The sequence below is a fragment of the Leptonychotes weddellii genome, chromosome 15 (assembly GCF_054177405.1).
Source record: "Leptonychotes weddellii isolate Sample4059 chromosome 15, ASM5417740v2, whole genome shotgun sequence".
Taxonomy (NCBI): Eukaryota; Metazoa; Chordata; class Mammalia; order Carnivora; family Phocidae; genus Leptonychotes; species Leptonychotes weddellii.
The window spans coordinates 16,079,235-16,092,335 of record NC_138383.1 but is presented as its reverse complement, the minus strand read 5'-3'; the positions used below and the strand labels follow the sequence as shown (position 1 = coordinate 16,092,335).

General features: G+C 60.4%; 1 protein-coding gene across 4 annotated transcripts in view; it reads right to left on the bottom strand.

Moving 5' to 3' along the window:
* PLCD3 (phospholipase C delta 3) overlaps nt 1-12,261 on the bottom strand; it is a 19,237-nt gene extending 6,976 nt beyond the window's left edge. For 2 of the 4 annotated variants that reach the window (XM_006735865.3, XM_031030754.2), the window contains exons 1-5: nt 11,438-12,260; nt 2,512-2,673; nt 2,179-2,407; nt 1,771-1,900; nt 584-812 (exon numbers count right to left, since the gene is read on the bottom strand). In XM_006735865.3, coding sequence (XP_006735928.1) covers nt 584-812; nt 1,771-1,900; nt 2,179-2,407; nt 2,512-2,673; nt 11,438-11,576 — 889 coding nt within the window. In that variant the 5' untranslated portion in view covers nt 11,577-12,260. Of the gene's footprint in view, nt 1-583; nt 813-1,770; nt 1,901-2,178; nt 2,408-2,511; nt 2,674-7,957; nt 8,129-11,437 lie in introns of all 4 variants that reach the window. The other 2 variants (XM_081804822.1, XM_081804821.1) reach the window with 2 other exon arrangements.
* Between the last annotated feature and the right edge of the window lie 840 nt (nt 12,262-13,101).

Genomic DNA, 13,101 nt, shown 5'->3' with positions numbered 1-13,101 from the left:
TCCCTCTCTCGCTGTCTCTCTCTCTCTCTGTCAAATAAATAAAATAAAATCTTAAAAAAAAAAAAAGACTTTATTTATTTATTTGACAGAGAGACAGCGAGAGAGGGAAGACAAGCAGGCGGAGAGGGAGAGGAAGAAGCAGGCTTCCTGCCGAGCAGGGAGCCCGATGCGGGACTCGATCCCGGGACTCCAGGATCATGATCTGAGCCGAAGGCAGACGCTTAACGGCTGAGCCACCCAGGCGCCCCGCCGTTTAGTTTGTTTAAAGGAATCTTAATCTCTACACCCAACGTGCGGTTCGAACTCATGACCCCAAGATCAAGAATCGCACGCTCTAATCACCTGAGCCAGCCAGGCGCCCCCATAAGTCATGCCATTTAATCTTCAGCCAAACCCTATGAGGCAGGGACTCTACTAAATCCATGTCACAGACGTGGCAGCTGAGTCTCCGAGAAGCAAGGCAACCTGCCCAAGATGGCCCCCACAGCCAATAATCGTAGAGCCCACTTAGCTAGAAGCCCCCGGACCTGTCAGATGCCGAGACAGGGCCGTGTTGACCCCAACCGGTCTGTCAGACCCCGACCTGTCTCGTTGAGCTCATAGGTGTGGATGAGCTTCTGGGCGTGGGCCAGGGTGGCGGTGTCCTCGCCCTGGTCCTTCAGGAACTCCAGCAGCTCCGGGGTGCTCAGCACGCGGTCCTCGCCCGAGTACTGATGGAAGATGTCCTCCAGCTCGGGCCGTTTCAGCAACCGCCGCAGAAACTCCTCGATCTCAGCCCCCTCCAGCCGCTCATTGTTGGAGTGGTCGCACTCCTGGAAGGTAGGGCGGGGCAGCTCAGAGAAGGAGGACACCCTGGGAAAGCCGGCCCGCACCGACGCATCCGTCATGGACCACGCTGGGCAGCCGGGGGTCCCCCAGGCCCCAGGCAGAGAAACTGGGTGCTAGCGAGGAGGCCCTGGGTGTCGCGCAAGCGCACACAGCTGGAACGCTGCAGGCCTGGGATTCTAAGGAGGGTCTCTTGGCTTTAGTGCCTGTCCCCCTGCACCATGACCTACCCTCCAAAATCAAGATATGGGAGGAAAAGCAGTGACCCGGGGGCGGGACCGGCCATAATCCCTCCTCCTGTGTGTGTGCAGTGCCGTCCTTCCGTCCCCAGATCCACACCCAGGGTCAGTGAGCCACAGATAACTGAATCCACGGGGAGTAGTCCCCGTGGAGCTGTGGGCCCAGGTGGACCGGCGCCATGGCTCCCGCGTCTTTCCGTGTCTCAGGTGGGTCAGTCACCACCCACACGGGCATCTGCCGTGTGCTCCGGCCCAGCCGCCGATGCCGAGCGCAGCCCCGTGCAGCCCCCGTGGTGCTCCCATGTGTGGGGTGTATCCGGTCACGCGGGCAGGCGCCCCGTTGTCATAGTGGAGGAGGGCGTGCAGGGGAGCCCGGGAGCCGACTCCTGCCTGCACGCCCGCGTGTAAGCCCTGCACAGTCACTGGGGCGAAGGGTGCCTGCGGACTCCATAGCAGAAGTGAAAAGCACAGCTTTGCCGCTCACTCGGGCTGCGGTGGGTGAGGGGGCTCCTCCCCTTCCCTGGGCTCCGCCTGAGGGTGAGGAAAGAAGTTCCGGGCCAGCACGCCCACCCTGGCCCTCAGGAGAGTGTAAAAGGCCAACTAGGCCCAGATGTGGCCTTTCCGCAGGGAGAGGCCGCTATGTGCACAAAGGCTGGGGGCGCGGGGCAGGGGTGCCTCAGAGGTGGGAGCGGGGGCGGGCGCCCACCTTGAAGAGGCGGTAGGCATACATGTCATTCATGTCCACGTTGACCATTCTGAGCAGGCTCTTGATCTCCTTGAAGCTCATCTTACTGTCCTGGTCCGAGTCAGCCCGGTGCAGGTAGGTGTGGATCCAGGTGTGGGCGCTCAGGAAATACCAGCGACAGCCTGGGCACCGCCGCCCCCTCCCCCCCCCCCAGGTGACTGCCAGGGACGCCCCCGCCGCCTGGCTCTAGGGGCTGTACTTCCCCTCTGCCCTCGGCCTCCACGGGGAAGGGACCGGGCTCCCCAGGGACGGGAGGCCGCGTGGCCACCCGCTGTTCTGAAGACCAGGGGCTCCGGCTCGGCCCGCGGGTCCCAGGGGACGGGTCCTCCCTCCCCGCCACCTCGCCACCCCGCCCCCCGGGCAGGATATTGGTCGAGGCGCTCGCGCTGGCTCATGGCGTCGAGGCGCGCGCGCAGCTTGGCCAGGCCGCGCACCCAGCGCTGCGCCTCCTCGGCCGTGGCCGCCGCCAGGTCCAAGTTCTTGCGGCGGCCCTTGAAGGCGATGGTGAGGCAGCGCGCCGGCGGGAAGGCGCCGCCGAAGCGCCGCAGGCCCTCGGACTGGTGGCCCTCGCGGACGGCCTCGATGTGCTGCACGAAGACTGCGGGGCGGGGGGGGGGACGGGGCACGCGCCGCCGGGTCAGGGCCGCTGTCCCCGGGGCCGCTGTCCCCACAGCCCGCCCCGCGCCCGCCGCCCCGGCTCACAGATGTGCTGCGACGGCGCGCGCGGGATGCGCCGCTGGAACCACACGCTCAGGCCGTCCTCCTGCAGCCGGTACAGCCGCTCCTTGTGCCACGTCCGCGAGCGGATCTTGCAGAGCCGGGAGCCCCGCAGCATGGCGCGCACGTCCTCGTCCTCCGTCAGGCCTGCGGGGGCGGGAGGCCGGAGGGCGTCGGGGCGGGGCCTTGCCCCTCGCTCCCTCCACCCTCTTCCCAGCCTTGCAGGCCCTCACCGGCCGCCCGTGCTCTCCTGAGCGTAACATGTCCCCAGTACTGGATTTGCCCTTCGGCTCCTCAGTCCCCAAGGCCGTGCTTGGTGTCTCCCACCCAAGCCCCCGGGAGCACCAGTACCTCCTGCCTCCGTCAAGCAGCTGCCTCCAGAGGCCCTTAGAGCAAAGCAGTCCCTCAGGCGGCGCCTGGGACCTGGGCCTCCCTAAAGGTCACCCTGTGCCACTCCCTTCCATCCCGGTCTTCAGACTTCAAGACCAGAGTCTGCCACCAACAGCCTTTTCCCTTGATGCGAAACCCTGACATCAAGAAGGAGTCTCACTATCTAACCTAAATCTCTCTTGCTGCAATCCAAGCTCCTCACTTCTGCGTTCCCCAGGACAAGGGAGGACAGCAGAGGCCACTCGGGCTCCAGGGTCACAGGCCAAGGACTGCAGGACCAGCCCTGCCAAGGCCAGCTGGGGGCTGATGTCCAGCTGTCCTCTTTGTGTCCAGCTGAAAGCATGGTCTCCGGTGACACTGGGCCCTCCCCCGTGCCCAGCCACTGTCACAATCCCACCTCACCCCACCTGTGCTCTCCACAGTGTCCACCTTCCCCAGTAAGAAGAAATGCCTACAAAACATCTACCGCATGCCAGCCCCTACTCATGAATTCACACACAAGAAAACAAATACAGAGAAGCTTAAGGAACTTGCCAGAACGCCATGGCTACAAAGTCGTGGAAGCAGGCTTCAAACCCTGGAGGTCAGGCTCTGGCACATTTACCCTCGGCCCCACTACACTGAACCCCAGCCTGCTCCTCTGTCCCCTCTCCTTGCTATCGTGGTGGGGGTGGGGGTGTGCAGAATTTAAATTCAGGGGCCCGGGGAGGCAAATCCCAACTCTGGCACTTCTGAGTTACACAGCCTCGGTGACAGGAACCCGTGACTGCTCTGGGCCCTGTGTTCGCCCTGCACGCCGTGAAGACGGCAGGAGCACCCGCGGCAAAGTCGGAACTTCAGTGAAGACCCCGCCCGTCCTGGTGGTGCCACGTCCTGCTCTCGTTTGTCGAGTTATAGGTCAATACCAAAGGTTTATGAGCCAGAAAGAGTGGGAACGCGGCAAACTGGAGGGTCCATGCCCTTTGGAAGGAGGAGGGCAGCTGGGAGTGGATGAAAGCCCAGAGTTTCCAGAGAACAGGAAGCTGGAGTTGTATGTGAAGCCTCCGGACTTTTCAACGTTGGCAACTAAATCAAATTGAAACAAAAACCCCCTAAAACACCACTGTGTGAGCCAAATGAAACAGGACAGTGGGTGTCTCTTCTTCCCTTTATTTTAACAAGCCCCCAGTACTGGGTTTGGCGTTAGGCTTTGTGGCCCCAAGGCCCCTGTTTGTTGTGAACTCTGACCTATGAAACCAAGCCTAAGTCCCTGGGCCTTCTCTCACTCTCTCTGGGGGCCTTTGTAGGATCCTTCTTGTCTCTCTTCTTCACACAGGACTCCTTCAAGGACCAGCTCACACACCATCTCCTCCAGGAAGCCTTCCTTGATTTGTCCTCAAATGGGCATTCTCCCTCCCTGATCACCAACAGCACTTTTTAATTTAACTAAAACACCCCACCCAAATTGTAATTTCAGCAAACTTTAATAAACCCAAGGACAGGGACAAAGTCTTATATCCACACCTCAGTGCTCATCCCAGAGCCAGGTTCACAGCCAGGGTTTTCTGAAAGGGGAGGACGAGCCATGTCGGCAGAACTAAACGCATTCTACCCCCAGCGCTACCTTTTATGTCCTTCCCTTGGCGGTCAGGGTTTCTGAACCCTGGCTGTGATCGGAATCACCTGGAGGAGTGATTCCGATCACAGCACAGACATTCTTGTCCGGCAGTGTGGGTTGGGACTTGGGTAGCGATGTTTAAAAACCTCCCCTGTGACTTTGAGGGTGACTATGATTGAAAATCAGGGCCTCAGGGCCAGGAGGAGAAACCTGCCATCCAGAGGAGCCTATGGTCCCCCCTTGGGGCTAGCCTGTGGCTTTAAAGGCTCTGAAGGGTCTCTCAGGATTCAGAGAGGCCTCCTGGGTCAGTGCCCATTCAGTGCCCCCTAGCTAGGAAGGGGAGGTGGAACCCTCCTCTTTCCAGACAGAGAGCTAGAACGTGGCACACACCAGGCCAAGAGACTCACCAGACCCTCAGCCCTCCGCACTCACGTCTGGGCAACTTCTGAGAAGCAATGGGTTGGGGGGCAGGACATTCGGGGAAACCTGTAGGACCACCGCAACTGAGCCCAGCCCTCCTCTACCTCCTCAGCTGTGGGAAAGGAACTCCTTGTTCCCGTGAAAACCAGGCAGAGCCTGGGGCCACCTCCCCTAACCCTGCCAGCCCTCGGATGCCAAGCCCATAGTTGGGGAGGGTGGGGGGAGAAGGGGGGCTGGTGAATGACTAAGGCTGGAAATGGAGGTGAGTCACCGAGGGCCTGCTTTGTCCAGAGGATTCTGCAAACAGGACATCGAGACAGAGAGCCTGAACTTCTGATCAGCCCTCCGCTGGGATAGGTTCCCATGTTGAGCGGGCCCCTGCCCCTAGCCCTCATCCTCAGCTCCCCAGGAGCCTGTTGGGGGAAAGGGTGACATTCCAGTCTGCCCGCCCAGCTGGCACTGGCCTCTGGATCTCCCTGCTCCTCGGACCACATTGCCTCCCAAACACATATCCATTGGAAAAGCCAAACAGAGTTCAATGCCAGGCTGAGCCAGGTGCTGAGTCCCTGCCTGGGCAGGTGACACTATTTCCCCATTGCTTCAGCTTCTGAGCCCTGGGGTAGCGAAGGGATTGCACTTCCAGACAGGAAGGGCAGGATCAGCAGAGGTAGGAGGCCAGGCGGAGGGCCCAGGCCCTAGGCAGTGGTGCTGGGAGGCAGTGGTGCTGGGAGGCACCTGGCTCTCTGCCCAGGCACCCAGTCAACACTTATAGGTCCTGCCAGGGCCCAAACCCACAGATGCTTCCTCAACCTCATTCCTACCTGCTTGGAGCAGGTGTACAAGCTGCCTGCCTCCTGTGCTTCCAGTGGGTTATCTATCTAAACATCCCTGCCTTGAACGTGGAGCTGGGCTGGGCCAGTGCCATGGCCACCTTGACTGAACAGAGGGGGGAACGATCATGAAATAGCAGCAGTAAAAATGATGAACAATAGGCAAAAGATAGAAACCACCCAAATGTCCATCAACAGAGGAATGGAGAAGCAAAAGCAGGTACAGACATACAGTGGAATATTATTCAGCCGTAAAGAGGAGGGACAGCTGGTCTAGGCTACATGGATGAACCTTGACAACATTATGCTAAATGAAATAAGCCATTCGTAAAAGGACAGATAATTGTATGATCCCATTTATATGCGCTGTCTAGAACAGTCAAATTCATCGGGACCAATTATATGTCCCATACACCTCAACAAAAAAAATTCAGAGGTTAATTAGAGGTTACCAGGGCCTACGGGAAGGGAGAAAGGGGAAAATTACTGGTTAATGGCTACAGAGGGGTTTTTGTTTGTTTGTTTAGGGTAATGGAAAAGTTTTGGAACTAGCACAACATTGTGAATGCCTAACACCGTGTGTGTAATTAATGCCACTCAATTGCCAATTCCAAATGGTGAAAATGGTCAATTTTATGATATATATATAGATATATAGATATATATATATTTTTTTTACCACAACTGAAAAAATTAGTAACGTAATAGGCCAGAAACCACTGTATGCTTTAAATGGGTGAACTGTATGATATGTGAATTAATATCTCAATAAAGCTGTCCAACAGAGCAGCTAACGTATCCAGGGTCCTGAGTCTGTAGGTGGTGGATCCAGAATGCATTGAGAATCGGGGGCTAACGCGCAGGTGCGCTCAGTTTAGGGCCTGGCCCGCAGTGGGCACTCACTAAATCATAATAAAGTGAGGCGGGGGCCGGGGAGGGAAGAGGGGCCCAGGTATTCCCACACATCTGCCCTCCTCAGTCCCGTGGTCTCCAGCTGGGCCCTTCTCCAGCCCAGTTCAGTGTTGTCAGCTGGGGCTCAGACACCTTCTCTAGGCCAACTGCTTATCTCAGCCCCCAGAGACGGGCCAGGGGGAGGTGAGGAATGGACAGCCCGGTTTCCCGACTATCACCTTCAGCCTGGGTGGTTTGGTCTGTGTGTGGTCTGAGGCCTGAGCAGTTCTGTGTCAGGGGCCAAGGCCGGGGGCAGGAGGCTGTTCTCAGTGGCGGGGCTGGAAGGGCCATGGGGAGGCCAGGTCCATCCCTGATCCTCAACCCACCCACCCCCCACCCCCAGCCTGTTTTCATAGATGGGCCACTGGAATTATGAGAGGGCAAGCTGTGTGTGCCAACAACAGTGTGGGTCACCCAGGCCAGGAAGGACGCAGGGGCCGTGGCCGTGTGGTGGTGGGCAGAGGCCAGAGCTGGCCATCGGTGGGGGTGAGCGTGAGTGAGCTGTGGGGTTACGGTGAGTGTAGACAAGAGGGGTAATATGTAGGCAGCGGGGCGTGACAGTGGTAGGTCTCGAGCAAGGGGGGTGTGTAGGGGTGTGTGCGCTGGTGTGTGCGCGTGCTCTGCACACTCAGGAAGGGCACCCGGGGCTCCAGCAGGAATGTGAGAATGCAGCGAATAGCAACAGCGTATAGCTTCATGCCAAGTGGGGGAGGAGAGGAAGAGAAGCTTTTCCCGATGCTTCTGGGAGGGAACACGCGATGGTGAGGGGTCCCAGACCCCTTCCCAGCCTAATTCGCCGGCCAGCAGGCAGCCCCAGCTCTTCAGGTACCAAGGCTGTCCCCCCTCGCCGGGGCTGGCTGCCACACCCAGCGCCAGGGCCCAGTGGAGCTCAGCGCCAGAGTCCGTAACATTCCTGGGAGAGTCAACACAGTCAGAAAAGGCAGGCGGTGCCTCCCCTGTCCCTGGCCGGACCCAGTGCTCCTGATGGTGGCAGCATCCTTCTGGGCAGGGCCAGAACAGGCGTGAAGCCGATCTGGGGGGCAGCGGTCGTAGGAGGGGGCCTCCCCAGAGCCGAAGAAGGAGGAGAGGTGAGGGAGGCCACACGGCATGACCGGGCCAGCCCCCTAGTCCTGCCTGGCATGCCCCGGCTTAGCCAGCACGGCCGCCCAACTCTCCCTCCCACCAGGCCAGGCACCTGCCAGGACCCCCACCTGCCAGCTCCACGCACGGCAGCCCCACTCACCCTGCAGGAGACATCCTGGGCAGGCCATAGGGAGAGCCCTCTGGCCCCCGTGGCACTCGGTGGATGCGTGCGGGCCGGGGAGGAGAGGGAACGGGATTCTGCCCACTCAGCTCTGCTCACCGGGAGGATTAGGGGCAAGGGCGGAGCGTCAGGGGCTCTGGGGAGATAGGGCTGGCAGATAAAATTCAGGATGCCCAGTTACAGTCACATTTCAGATAAACAACAAGTGATGTTTTAGTATGAGTTTGTCCCAAATGATCTGTTGTTTATTTGAAACTCACGTTTAACGGGGCAGCCTGTACTTTATGTGGTAAGCCTATGAGGACACGTCTAGGGGCTGGCAGGGCCTCTGTCGGGGAGAGGAGTAGCGGGCCACGTCCAGGCACAGATCGCTCACTCCCTCACTGTGATAGGAGTTTGGACCTCGGGCCAGACGCCTGGGTTCAAATCCTCTCTTAGCTCCTTCTCACCGTTGAACTCCGAATCTCAGTTTCTCATTTGTAAGATGAGGCTTATGGTACCACATACCTCATACAATTGTGAGCATTAAAGGAGTTAATAGGTGAAAAGCCCCCACTCAGTGTTATAAAGGTGTTAATTAGTATTCATTAATTCTGGCAATAAAGAGCCAACATTGAAACCTAGGCTTTGGCGGCTGCCTCTTAGCCATGTGGGCCTCGGGCTGGTGACTCCCCCCCCCCCCCCCCCGCCAGCTGATCTGCCCTGTGAGGCCCGCAGCAGCGTCTCCTCCGGGTGCCAAGGATTAAGCAGGTTCCCGCCAGACGCAAGCTCAGCAAGCCGAGCACTCCGTCTGGCTCCGCAGGTACTCACTGAGCTCCTCTCCAGCTATTCCCTGGCTTCCTGGGGACAGCTAAGCCTGCAACCCCGGGGGGGAAGGGGGGGGACAGGAGGTGGTGTTCCTCCCTCCTCCCCATCGTCCCAGTTCCCCCTCAAGATGACCCCAAAAGCCCTTTCTTTCCCTCGGGCTCCTCTGAGCCTTTGACCTCCAAGCCACTCCCTGCCCTAGTCTCTTGACCTGAAATAAAATCCGTTGTCTGTTAGCTCAAGGGGTGTGGCCATGACCGTGACAGGGGGCAGCCCTGAGAGCCATCTGGGGAGGAGTCCCGGCAGCTGTGTTGGTGGCAGCTCCCTGGGTGGTGGGCCTGGCCTTGATGGCCCGACAGGCTGGGCCCCGGGACACCTGGCTTGTGTCTCCACCCGGTTCCTGGAGTCAGTGAGGCCTGGGGAAGGGGCATTCCCCAGAAACTGGACATTCCTTTCTCGGCAGTCACTCAGCAGGACAGGGCAGCGGTGGGAGGGGAGGACAGCCCAGGTGACATTCTGACACCCACACGGGTCCTGCCAGTGTCAGCAGGATGGGATGCCCCCATGCAGCTTTACTCATGCCGTGAGGGTGAGTCCTGGGCTCAGCTTGTAATTACCTGTCCGCGAGTATCTCCTGCTACCAAACTGTGTGCTCCCCGAGGGCAAAGTGCTGTGATATTCATCTCCGTGGCCCCAGCCCTTGGCACAGCGCCACGACACACTGACAGGACTGAGCAAACGTGTGTGGAATGAAGAAGCAGGTGGGTATGTGGGGGCAGCACCCCAGGCCTCCCACAGCATCCGCCACCTCTGCTTCTCCTTCTCCGGCCCCACACCAGCCCCGGATGTCTCGGTGGCACCTCAACTCCCCACGGCCATCCTCCTCTCCCCAAGGCCCAGAGAATGACACTGCCACCCACCAGAGACACCTTTCAGATCCCACCAACTGCAGAGTACAGCCCAGTCCGCCTCCTAGATGGTTCTAGAATCGAACTCGGCTGCGCCGGCCCAAGTCCGAGCACCACCATAGCTTGACCGACTGATTCCTCAGCCTCCCTCCTGTGGTTCTCTTTGATTCACCCCTGCCTTCGTCCAACGTGCCTCTACTCTGCCTGAGCCCTGCCTCCCTCCTCCTACCTGAGACCCTCTGGGGCTCCTGCTGTCCCCAGGGCAAATCCATAACTCTATAAGGAGAGGCCTTGAGGATCGGGCCCCCACCTGCCTCTCCCCCACGCCTCGCTCCAGTCTCCCTCTGGCTCTGGGGTGCAGCCAGGGCCCTCGCCGGCTCCCCAGCATCTAATTTGTCCCCTCCCTTCCTAGTATGGTTTCTTTGCCTCATTGTCTGCCCTCCTTGCTGATGCCTCCATTCTCTAAAGGGCCAGAACTGTGTCTGTCTTATTTGTTGCTGAATCCCAGGACAGAGCATACTATAGGCACTCAATAGATGTCTGCCGAATGCATGAATGATTGGAGGGTAAGGCGGAGATCATGTGTCTTATGTCTCCGTAAGGAGAGTGCAAGGTTCAGTGCTCAGAACATGGACAGAGCTCAGTCAATGCAGATCGCATGAGTGACAGGAAGTAGAAGTAAGAACAAGGTGGGGGGCAGTGACAAAGAGAAGGCAAGACTGGCAATCGGTCCCCTGAATTCTGCCCCAAGATCCACACTGGTCTCCTTCCTGGGCAGCCCTGCCCTGTTCCCCCAGCCCCACACCCACCTCTCCATCATTAACTATTTACCTACAGCAGTTCGAACACACCGTTTCAGTTTCATGGTACGGCACGTTTTCTACAACACTCGCACACATTCCCCACTCCCAGTCGGCCACACTTTGCCCAGGCTCTGAGCGGTCCCTTCGGCAGTGTGGCTGCGCACAGCCTCCATGTCAGCCCTTGCCCTTAACTAGCTGTGTGGCCACTGACAAATTCTTCCACTTCTCTGAGTCAGTTTCCTCATCTGTGAAATGGGAATTACACCAGGTACCTCTCCGGAGAGTGAGGAAGACTGGGTGATGCCGCCTCTGTAACCACCCAATGCAGTCGGACTCTGGGAGATGCCTAATGAGCCACAGCCTACATACATTCCTTCCCTGCAGTCACGTCCCCCAAACCTGAGACTCTGCCTTTCTGACTTCAAGGACAGTATTCTCACCAGTTCGACCAGTCCTACCAGTGCTGCGTCGCTGCTGCAAGCCCTGTGGGGGGCTGCAGGGCTGGAGGACTGGCTTGAGGGGCTGGCCTCTTCCCCAGCTCCCCTGCCCCCCTAAGGGCGGCCAAGAACCCAGGGTGCCCGGGGGCGCCCGCGGACCCTGGAAGGCACAGGGTGCTGGGGAGGCGGGTGAGGGACACCCCCAGCCTGTCTCCCCCACTCTATGCACCAGGTCCTCCGGGACCCCGATCCTCGCCCGGCGCCCAAATTCCCACTCCAGCACGCCCGGCGGGCGCCTCCCGGTGGGCAGCGAAGGCCACCGGCGCGCCTCGCTCGGCCCCGGAACGTCGGGTGACCGAAGGTGCGACCCCCCAGCCGGAACGGTGCTGGCATTCCGACCCCCGCCGCCCGGGAAGCCCACGACGGCTCGCCCGCACACCCCCGCCGTCCCAGGCGGCCCCCCGCGGCAGTCCGCGCCCACCCCGCACGCCCCCGTCCGTCACTGACCCATCTTCTTCAGCGCCCGCAGCCCGGGCCTCTTGCTGCCGCCGTCCGGGGACGCGAGCGCGACGGGCGTCGCGACCTGGGCCGGCACCGGGGGCTCCTCGGGCCGGCGGCGGCAGCTCCTCCAGCGGCCGCACAGCATGGCTCGGTGGGGCCGGGGCCGGGCCGGGGGTCTGCGCTCGAGGCCAAGGCAGCGGGGACGCCGCTCCGGCCCGGCCCCGGCTCTACGCGCGGTCCCGAGCGCAGAAACTTAGCGGCGCCCGGAGGGAGTGGGAGAGAGGTGGTGTCGGGAGCGGGGAGAGAGTGAGGGACGAGGTCGGGAGAAGGAGGGACCGGGAGGGGAGGGGCGGGGCCGAGGACGGCGCCGGGGGAGGTGCGAGGCGGTGGCGGGGAGCGGGGGGCGGGGGGACCCCAGGCCGGGAGGTGTGTCCTCCGCGAGGTGTGGGAAGGGACGGGGGCCGGCTTGCGTCCCCCCGAGTCTCCGCGTCCGTCCGCCGCTCGCGAGTCCGCCTCCGCATTCTCCAAGCGGTCCTCGGCTCCCGGCCCCACCGGTGACCCGAGCCTCTATTCGGGGGGTGGGGGGCCAGCGGAGGGGCGAGGATTGTCCTCTGCCACAGACACTCCGTTCTCTGGATCCTGACTCGAGGCGGACTCAGGACCCCTCTCCATGTTTTCCTTCCCTGTCCCGCCGGGAGGCCTTAGGAGGGAGCCAGACAGGGGACCGAGTCTGCGGGGCGGCTCGTGCTGGGCCAAGGGTCCTCGGGCCGGCCTGGAAAGCCGAGAGAACCCCGAGAGCTGAGCCAGGCGGGAGGGCAGCCCAAAGTGGAGGGTTGGGGGAGGGGGGAGGGATGGGTGGGGGTAGGAAGCCTTTGCTGTGACGTCATAGGATTAACCCTCTCCGAGCCGGGTCCCTCAGTGGCAGAAGTCTCAAAGCTGGGGAAGATGGGGTGGCACTAAGTCTAAAATACCCGGCTGAACTCGGTTCGGGGTTCGAGGCTTGGCTGGGTTGGCGCCCCAGGGGGCGTTCGATTGCCCCGGGAAGGCCGTCGCACCCTGTGTCGAGGTCCGGGACATCAGCCTGTGGGTCAACGTCGAGTGTGGGTCCTGGTGACCGCCTCATGTGTTCACTTGCTATATGTGAAACCATCAGACTATCCGTGCTCGAAGTGGGGGATGGCAGGAGACTAACCCTGTTAGGGTTTGCAACTGCCCTAGGTTGGGTGCGGAGAGCCGGGAGCACACCGCCCCTCGGCGGCGGCCAAGAGTGTGGCACCTCAAAGAGAAAGCTTAATTCCTGAGGGCCTAGATTTGCCACCTACGTGCTCTAGCCCACTTTCAAATATCCTCGACCGAGAGGTTCGGCCTACTGGTTTGGGTCCTCACCCCTCTCGGGATATTCTTCCTGTACTTTTGATCCTGCAACTCCTTCCTCCAGGAATGACCTTCCTCATTCTTCTCCTGGCGTACACTTACGTGTTCCAAAACTCAGCTCCAGTGCCCCTCCTCCAGAACCTCCTCTTCCTCCAGGGCATGACTCCCTTTTTTTTTTTTTTTTTATCCCCAGCGCCTAGAAGGGTCGGGGGAACTGAGTTGAGTCGCTCGGTTCTGCAGGACCTGGGTTCAGCTGTCAGACGCGGGCTTCCACCAGGGGGCGCGAGGACTCCGCG